The following is a 10,127-nucleotide window of genomic DNA, read 5'->3' as shown; positions in this document are numbered from 1 at the left end:
TCAAAAAAGTATGAAGTTAATTTTGGAGCAAAAACATACCGAACTGCAAATAAAGAGACAAAGTTCACTTTCTGATGCTTTTTGATAGAATTTTAGTTTCAGAGTATGATTTCAAGGGGCTCATACAGATCTTGTGTGCAATTAAGTATATTTTAAATATGTACAGAATTTGTCTTTACATGTCTGGCATTGGGGCATTTGGGGGTTTATGGTCTAGGCTAGAGCAAGAAAGTACACTGCTTATACTCCAAAGCAGCTTGTACACTCATGTTATGGTTCCAGAGGTTGTATGTGTATATACCACCTGATTATTCTTCCAAGAAAATACACTTGATCCAAAAAATATTGGGGATATTGGGAATATTTCCAATGACCAAGCAACCATTAGTCAAGATGACACTTGTGGCATGGCTTTCTATATAACATTAATTAAATTCAATTTTATTTGTATAATGCTTTTTATAGAGAACTGCCACACAGACGCTTTACAGAGTAGCAAGGCAGGAAACATAGAAAAAAGCAAACAGAGCAAACACCAGACCTGAACCCCCAAATAGCAAGTACATAAGGTAAAAACTCCTAGTGGGGAAAACCCTGAAATGGTGGCGAGAAAAACTCCCCAATGGGAAGAAATCTCGAGAGGAACCCGGCTATTGGAGCCCATCCTCCACTGGCCAGCCTGGTGTAAAGTAGCAGTAGAATGGAATATGGCAGAAATTCTACAAGGGATCTATCACAGCAAATAGAATGGGTTAAGCAGGTTTCAGCTGAGGTGAAAACTAACAGGAATAATAGAGAAGATCAAATGGTATAGTTCAGTATAGTGTATTTTTGAGGACCTGGGTGACAGATCTGAAACTCCAGGCTGTGTCAAGGGATGGGCAGGGAGAATTTATTGATTGGACATATGTCATTAAAGTAGAAAGAAATCTAATTCACTGAAGACACTTAAATATCAATCAGGTAACATAAAATTCAAGATACATATAAATTAATTAATTATGTAATTAATTATGCAGTGACAGCAGAAAACTTGAATAGTCAAGATTGGAATTATCATCACCAAAATACTGCCCTTCTCTCCTGGTCCCCCTACCCCTGTCCCCTCGCCCCTGCTCTCTTCTATCCTACTCCTTGTTCCCTTCCCCTCTCCTCTCCTGCTCCCTCTACCCCTATTTCCTCCCCCTCCCCTCCCTATTATTTTTTCTCTTACTTTCCCTACCCCTGTCCCCACCCCTCTCCTCTTGTCTTCTCTCCCTAACACACTCTCTAGCCTGCCCACTGTCATTTAGGCTTAATGAAACATCATCCTATTCAAGCTGGTTAGTTTGGCACGGGCAGTGGACTCTGGCTCTGAAATTCCCACAATGCTTTGCCAAGAGTAGATGTGGCCTGGCTTTTCTGGCCACTGGAAGTAATTATTTTACCTATTTGTACCATGGGTTTTACCGCAATCTCATCTCCAATAATGTTGATAATGTGGCCCATGTATGGGTGTAACAAGTGTTGCAGTCCTTCTCCCCACAAACCACACAATCCCCTATTCTCAAACGCACGCAAGTTTTATTGCACTTGGTTTCAGGCCGTACATACACAAACAAAACTAAAACAAACCAAACCAAAACACACACAATAAGGAAATTACTCGGTGTCGCTCTTGCGTGTGTCTCATTCCAGCACCCCGGTCTCAGTGCAGGCAGAGCATATAAACAATTAGCAATTAATTGAGATTGCACACACCTGGGGTTGTAGCGCCAGCAAAACCGCTCTCTCTCAGCCCGCAGATGGCGCCCTAACCACACCACCCCTCCACAATGATATTAATAACTTTATTTGTATAGCACTTTTATAGCACTTTAGCACAATGGGTTATCATTACATTTCATTATTACAAATCTTCCCATTTTGCAATGATCCTGTTCATCATGTGAATCTTTTGAGTCAATAGACGTGGAAAATCCAGGTTCAGAAAGTAAAAGTCCTCCCCAGTATTTTGTTCCAATCACTTGGATTTGCTAATTAGCACCGTTCATCAGCCAGGAGGTAAAACTAATTTGGGAAATAAGTTCATGTAAGAAACACACCAGGACTTTTACTTGGACATTGCATGACCCCTGGACATTGCACCTCAGGGAGTTTAAAATGATTGGGATTTGAGGTCATTGGTATCTCATCATCTCCAAAGACATCTTTTCTTACTTTGAAGCAGCCGCAGATTCTTGGACATTGACAATAGTAACTGACCTCTGTGGAGGATTACTCTTGCTTGTAAAAACCTGCCGCATACTCAGCATTCTACTGACTGCACGGATGGAGGGAGAAATTAAGAAAATTTTCCCATGTCTGACTCTAATCCGATTGATTTTAATGTTCGGCAGATCACAGAAAGTCATACAGATCTTTTGGAGACTGCAAATCTTTGCCACTTTGGTCAGATTTGCTACAAACTGATCTGCCATCCACTTTATGCAGCCACCACCAACCCTATTTGGTGCACCTTTTCCACATCCTAGTAGTACCAAGTGATATTTTGAAATTCTTATGTAAATTGGACTGTATGATGTATCATGAGTTAATGATTGGTTTTTAGTGACTGGGTCATCACTGATTACATGAAATATATTGCATTGTGTGCCATGTCTCTGTTTCATATCCCCACCCCCAGTTTGATATGAGGCCACACTGCAAGCTCATCATGCCTTGAGTTGGAAATGGCAGCATAGCGATGAGAGCCATTTTACTGTTGTTCCAATGCTTGTCTGCTGCCTGTTTCTTTGAACTGATTTTTCAGGCATAGGTCTCAGAAAAATCTATATGTTGGATTCTCTTGCAGTTTACCCTTTATCTTCCTATCTCTCTTCCTTGAGGAAGTCACTTAAATTGATAGCATGCTATTATTTCCAGTTAATGGTGAAATATTTTTGCCAGTTGTCCCACACTTCTGTTCATCACCCTCTTCTCCCACTTTTTATAGACCTTGTCTCATACATTCATCTCCTCCTTCTGCCACAGTTCCCACTTTACAGACTCACCTGGATAACGTGCATGAAGCCACACTTCATCAAAGCAATATGTCGTACATCATGCAGATTTAGTCAAGCTTCTGTGCTGTATATTATATCTCATAAAAACACATTTTCAACATACAAAAATGCCAAATTACTCACACATACAAGACATACACTGTCAATAACTCATTCATTCAAACTGGCAAAATCTACGCCTGCCATTAAAAGCACTGACATCAAAATGACGCTAAGTTACTGTACTACAAACAATACAGGCTATCTTGCCTCACCGAAATTAAATAAGCTGTATTCCAAAGCATTGCTACCCAATGTTTCCTCAATTGTTTCAAGTCACACTATCGGCAGATCTTTTGCAGTCTCCTTCTATGTATAACTGTTAGAACAGAGGAAAGGTTAGAACATTATTTTGGTGTCAGATACTCAAGATATCATTAAATGAATCCAGTTCCATACCATCAGGTGAGACTACATGCATTCCTTAGCCTCTCAGATACTTCCGCTGTTTGGGGTATCTTAGGCTGCTGAAACTCTCTATAAATGCTTACTGTAGGCTTAATTCGAATCAGCAAAAAATAAAATATGATTCCTACAGCAACTTCATGAAATTCTAAAAGAAATTTAGTGGAAAATTCAAAATATTTTACCCCACAAAAAACATTTGTGCTCAGTTTGAATTTGGGCCAATTGTCTGTGCCTACTATTCAGCAGGGGCTATTTATTTCACAGCATATATGACTTATGAATACATGATTAATGGAGTACATTGATGTTCCATAATGGGATGATTGTGGTTTTGAAACAGACTATAGTGACCTCATAGCACTGCGAGGCAGAAACTAGTTTTTGTAATTTAAGTAATTCAGGAATTTATTCTGACTCTACTCTTCAATTTTATAGTTTTGTGGCTACCACCTGACTTTCAAACGAATACATAAATAACTAAATAAATGAATAGATAAATAAATACGTACCAATCATGATTACGTCTGCTAAATAAATGTAATGTGATGTAATGTAATGGAGATAATTTATGTTGGCCACTAGAGAGCACTATGATCATTAACTAGAGCAAAGATAATGCTTTCAGCTCTACATAGTCCATGATAGAGAGAAATTTTACTTAAATATGGGAAATTTGGTTTAGTTAAACAGAAGATCATATGATGCGTGAAATATGAATAGAACCCCAACATGCTTTGTACTTAGCATCAAACAAAAGACCTTGGAATACAACAAGTAAAGCAGTCTGTTCAGTGGGCAGACTGTCTCAGCAAACTGGCCTTACCAGTAGCTTCAGCTAATCAGTTGTCTGATTGAGGATGTCCTTTTCAGGCCCAAAGAAGAGCTGTAAATCAGACCCCCCCTTTTATTAAAAGTAAGGGGATATTCAGAAACTTTACATTTCAGTTTTCCACTTTACTTTAGCTTGTTCACACAGTTGTGTCTTTTTCATATTTTCATGTAACTTTAACCACCAGAGCCCTTGACAGCCTCCAAACAAAATGTTCCACTAGAAACAAGAGAACAGCCACATTCATTTTTTTTTTCAGCTAAGTGTAAATAGATTAAATAAATAAATAGATAAAATGAATGAAAATAATTTATTTTGGCATTGAAAAACTGATATCAAATAACTGTATGTAAATAGGACCTGCCCATAGGAATGCCAGGAAGGTGTTTTTTTGTTATTTTTTAACAAAATGGGCTTGTGACTCAGGGGAGATTGAAACTGTGATATGGCAATTATAGGCCTGGAGAAAATGTTTCATAAGTAAGTAACACTGCCATAATTTGGGCTCATAATTCTTTCAAGCCTTATCTGCAACTGACTCATTCTACATGAGGTATTATATAAGAATGTATATATGATTTTAGGGAGCAGCAGGAAAAACAAACGTGAGCAGGATGGAGGAAATTGATTACTCACTGAAGCCTTACGGCAAACTTCTGAAGCCTTTAAAATATTTCCCCTATGTTGCATACATGAATGGGCTGTGCCCTGTATAGAAATGGCTGTAATTCCAACATGGATCACTGGATATTGATGGAAATTCCCTTAATCCAAAGCTGTCAGTCTGCACTTTAACCTCATATTATTTGTTTCATTTCAAATCCAGTGTGCAGGAGTACAGTACTAGCCAAATACTTACAGACAGCACTACATATGTGCAATGACCATCTCTATTCATGAATGGGCCCATACAATTCCAAGTTAACAGTGTATAAATGTGGTAACAAGTTTTTCTTTCTGCTTTTAAAATAGTCTGACACACTGTGACATACTGTGTAGCCACAAATAAGCACTGAAGAGTCTGAAAGTATGAAAGTATTTTGGCATAGTTTGACTGGCTGCACGTCCAACTAGTTTAAAGGATTCAACAGTGGAGAGTACTCAACATTATTCAGTATAACCGCTGAATTTCTTAATTTCTGAGCTCACATTGTGTGCCATATCAACACTCTTTTATGTAAATATAGCTTGTACTATGAAGAGCTAACTCTTGTTTTGTGAGTGAAAAATACAGCCTGTATGCCATTACTGAGGCCAAATGAAAAGGGGGTTGTGCTATGGTGAATTAGACCACTCATCTTACATTTAAAGTATTTTTAAAAAAATGTATAAGTACATAACGTTGAGTTATCCCATTGTTTAATTAAAAATAATCTGTCACATTTCTTGTCTTATTTGATCAATCAATGTCCAGGGACTGTTATAAATTAGCTTTGGTTATGTAAACACACCCAAAGGACTTAATGCTGGAATTGCATTGGCATCAATGTTATCTGTGCTTGTCCCATTCAAATAAATCAATATATAAATTATACCACTGGGGAATTGTTGATAAAGTATGTGTTTGAGTATGGTTGTGGATTCCATAGTGTAACCTGGTATCCAACCTATTCATTACAGGTCAACATGGGGGCATGAACACAGATAAAATGCAAACAGATATTTGTTAAAATGCCTTAATGGTTAAGAGACACAGGCAGTCAGTGTGTACGTCACAGGCATATTAGACTTGAACATGCTTGCAGGCATACATACAGACCACTGGTCATGGCAGGCAATACTATGCGTAGTGAAGACGAAGACCTGTTTGATTAAATTGCATGTGTACATTTCCTTGAACCTAGGGGAGAGTGTCTGTCTATAAAGCAAAACCTGCAAGTCATTATCATCACTTCTTCCAGATTAGGTCAGCAAGTCCATGTTGCATTAAAGGTCCCGATAAAATACTGTATGCACTATTGTTTTAATTATCACTTTTCTCAGAACTGATGTTTTAATAGGTCACATAAACATATATATGTTCCACATATTAACTGCCACAAAGAAATGCTGATGTCTTATAATATGTAGAACTCAATTGATTATACCAGTCCACAGTTATAGATGGTGTGCACTATACATAATGTATTTAACAAAGGCAACTGGATATATAATGGATTTTCACAGCGGATGCTTTAGGAGAATATGCTGGCCAAGCAATATCTCTGCCAAACATACAAGGTGACTGGAAACCAGAGCAGCATCACAGAAATTAAACACCAAAGACCGCAATGACTTTGGCATTTACTCAGAATGGAGCAGGATCACATCCCAAAATTTCTCTCAGATAGACATCACCGGACAAAGGGAGGCTAGCTGCCATGTACAGAACCATCACTTATGAGCCAGTCATAATGAATCTCTCTTTGGGGAAGCACATTTCACTCGGAACATTGTAAAAAACTTATTGCAGCCTCGGGGCTTAAATGATACATTAAATAAGCAACTGGTAATTGGGTGTTTGCTGCACATCTCATTAAATACAGTATCCAATGTTTTGTTTGATTGTTTTATGGTTTAGATAAATTTGGCTTTAGTCCCACAGCAATTAATTTGTGGAAAAAATTGTTCTAAAGAATACTTTAAATGGTCTACTGTGTAAGCGCAGCTGATGGGTCAGGGTTTAGGAGTGTGCTGAAGCCACCCGCCCAAGTTAAATGTCAGAGACATGGTAACCTCGCATATCATCCACACACCTGCACGATAGCAAACCCAGGCCTGCTTCACTTCCTGTCAATGATTGAACATGAATTCAGATGCACTCTGGGATTTTCAGGGGCAGCTGGTGCTCACGCCCTTGTGTTCCAGCCCTCCCTATGTCATTAACACCATGTTGACAAAGCTCCAGGGCTGTATCTGAGGGTTAAGCTGCAATGGAAAATACGTCTTTCCCCACACAATGCAAACACTCCAGGCTTATCTTGTTACCCAGCCCTCTGAAACGTGGCTAAGCTCACAACATTTTCATTTCAGTCTTAGTGACAAGAGGAATATGTTTTCATATAGCCTTCAATGTAATGTTCTTTGTAAAGCTAAGCATATTACTTTCACACATTATTTGGATCAGGCTACAGTAACATTTCCAAAATGATCATTTGGAAAGATACATTTGCATTAACAACCAGTACAACCTCATTAAAAAGATAGCTGTGCAACAAACCATTAACTTTAAATGAAATCTGTTTAATGGTATGTTCTTGCTGTGGACTTCCAATCATTGCCATGCCCCAAACAGGAGAAAGGAGTATGGATCCACAAGCTTTCACATATAAAAAGAAGGGGATGTAACAAACAACAACAGAAAGATACTTGCTGTATTAAGCTGAACAAGAGATGAGATCTAATCAAAAATAATTATTCACAGAGTATATATAAAACAGTGATTATGTATTTGATTGTGCCTACAGTAGCTTCTGTGTGGAACTGCACCCCTTAATGGAACCACTCAATATGAATTACTACATATGTTTGTATAAAATGTAGTGGGAGTTAACATTGCAGAAGCACACCAAACAAATAGTGTGCTATACTATGAATAGAATAGGTACTAATGATGGCATCATTATGAAATCAACAAGTTAGCCTACATTAACAGTTATATCAGGCAAATGATGCCCTTTTTGAAATAAGTTCATGTGTATTTTCAGAATAGAAAATGCAGTATTAGTGGCTACATGGAAGAGCAATTTTCCCCAATAATTCACTCTAATCTAATGTTATAATAATAATAAGATAAATTAAGTCATTAGCAGTCATGTTTAATGGCAATCATTTCACAATAGCTCACTTGGCGAGTGTCATTTTGTGGTGAAGGTTTTAAAAAAAAAAAAATTTAATTACAGATAAGAAATTGTATCAATATGTTTGTTCTTTTTAAAAATGGGAAATCTGTATCATGTCTTGAAAGGGTAGAACAGAGTAACAGAGTACAAGTTTATTTGCTGTAACCTGTTTTTGGAAAGGAAATTAAAGTAATAACATCTACAATAATAAACAACTGCCAGTGAACGTTCTGGTGTCCTTTACATACTTGTACAGCATTTAAATGTCAGCCAAAGTAGGTGTTACTGCCCTCTTGCAAATTCTGAGTAGAACTGAGTCAGAGACGATTTAACATGCTGTTTACACAATCCTGGTGATTACTTCGAGATGGGTATCAGCGCCGGTCAGTCCAAAAGAGCAGTGTTAGATTGGAGAAGGGAGCAGACGAAAACAAAGCACCTCTTAGCTGACGTTCTCGGAGTAACAACTCAAATCGAAAGAAACTTGGTAAGATAGAAAAAAGGAAAGCGTAAAACACGGAAGATACCTCGTGCGCAGTAAAACCGTCACTATGCAGCAGTCATTCGAATCTGCTGAGGGAGTTCCCAGGGCGCAGCTAGACAGCGAGTCTGTTGTCTTGGGGGCTACCGCGGGCGCTTTCCACGGCAGTGAGGAGCACGAAAGAATAAGGATTTTCGGGGATACGACAGATGAACTTGGATCGGAAATTGGAAGTGGCACAGAATTTGACGGCTCTAAAGCTAGCGGAGTAAGTGTGGTGCAGCTCAAGTCGTTGTTTGAACCCAACAAAAGCGAGAGCTGCCACAGACGTTCCCATCAAATTTCACTTGGCAAGCAGATGCCTAAAGAAAGGCGGAGGGCAAGGGACGTCGGCCAGTCAGGTCTTACAAAAGACAGGAGATCGAACCGCAAATCATCTGAAATTTGCAATGGGATCGCCCTTATGACAGACCAAGTAATTTCCGCTGGCTCGGAATCTACACTGAACTCTAAGGAGGAACCGGGTGATACGAGATTACGCCGTGTCCCGCAGGTGACAATAACCCCCGAAGGGGGTGGGTGTCCCCGGGAGATGCAAGAGGAGGACTGGAACGACGTGACTGGTCCTCTTCGCCGAAAGTTGTCAAACTCCTCGCTTTCTTCAACAGGTTCCTCCACAGTGTTGGAGGAATCCGAAGACGACGTTCTTAGTGACAACGAGAACAAAAGTAAAGGGATAATTACTCTAGAACACGCGGAGGACACAGGCACAGTAAGTTCTGTCGGCTACTACTATCCGTTAAGACGTCTTATGTGTTGCTCGAATCTGTAACACCTCCCAGTGCTTATGGAGTGGTTGTAATTAATGGTTTCAAAATAAGCCATATTCAGTTAAAAGAGAGCGGTCGCAGCCTGTGGAAAAAGAAGGCCACTTTGTCATGCTCAAATAATTAAACAGCAGACTGCTTATTCCCCATCAAATGATAGCCTACCTATAACAAGACGGCACTGGGTTCCACTTTTATTGTGTTTATTTGAAACTTTGACTCTGATGATCTTTTTGAATTACGTAGCTGGTATAGTAGCTTATAAAGATTCAATTAATACATGCAATATTAAATGAATGTACTATATGTATATACACAGTTGATAAAGTAAAGGAAAATCCTGAATTAATGATAGGAGAAACATAACAAATTCTGATGCTTTGCATGATTCAATTAAGTAATTAACAACCTATCAGGCTCTGTGGCATGTATACAAATACTGATCAGGCCCAGTTCACCTTGATTTTGGATCAAGATGGGAAGAAGAAAATATCTAAGTGACTTTGAAAGAGGGTTCATTATTGGGGCATGGATGGCAGAGGCTTCACTCTCAAAGACTGCTCAACTGGCTAGTGTTTCAACAGTGACTGAAGTGACATCTGCCTTTAGATCCATGGAAGGACATCAATAAATAGGATCGGAAATTGTGGTCAAAAGCACACATTCAATGACTGTGAT

At 38.9% G+C, this 10,127-nt stretch overlaps 1 protein-coding gene across 1 annotated transcript in view; it reads left to right on the top strand.

Annotated features, from left to right (window-relative positions):
• The first annotated feature begins 8,501 nt into the window (after positions 1–8,501).
• Positions 8,502–10,127, top strand: part of itpka (inositol-trisphosphate 3-kinase A) — a 28,735-nt gene continuing 27,109 nt past the window's right edge. The window contains exon 1 of the mRNA XM_035392555.1: positions 8,502–9,394. Coding sequence (XP_035248446.1) covers positions 8,693–9,394 — 702 coding nt within the window. The 5' untranslated portion in view covers positions 8,502–8,692. The remainder of the gene's footprint in view (positions 9,395–10,127) is intronic.

The sequence above is a fragment of the Anguilla anguilla genome, chromosome 1 (assembly GCF_013347855.1).
Source record: "Anguilla anguilla isolate fAngAng1 chromosome 1, fAngAng1.pri, whole genome shotgun sequence".
Lineage (NCBI taxonomy): Eukaryota > Metazoa > Chordata > Actinopteri > Anguilliformes > Anguillidae > Anguilla > Anguilla anguilla.
This window is presented reverse-complemented; position numbering and strand designations above follow the sequence as displayed.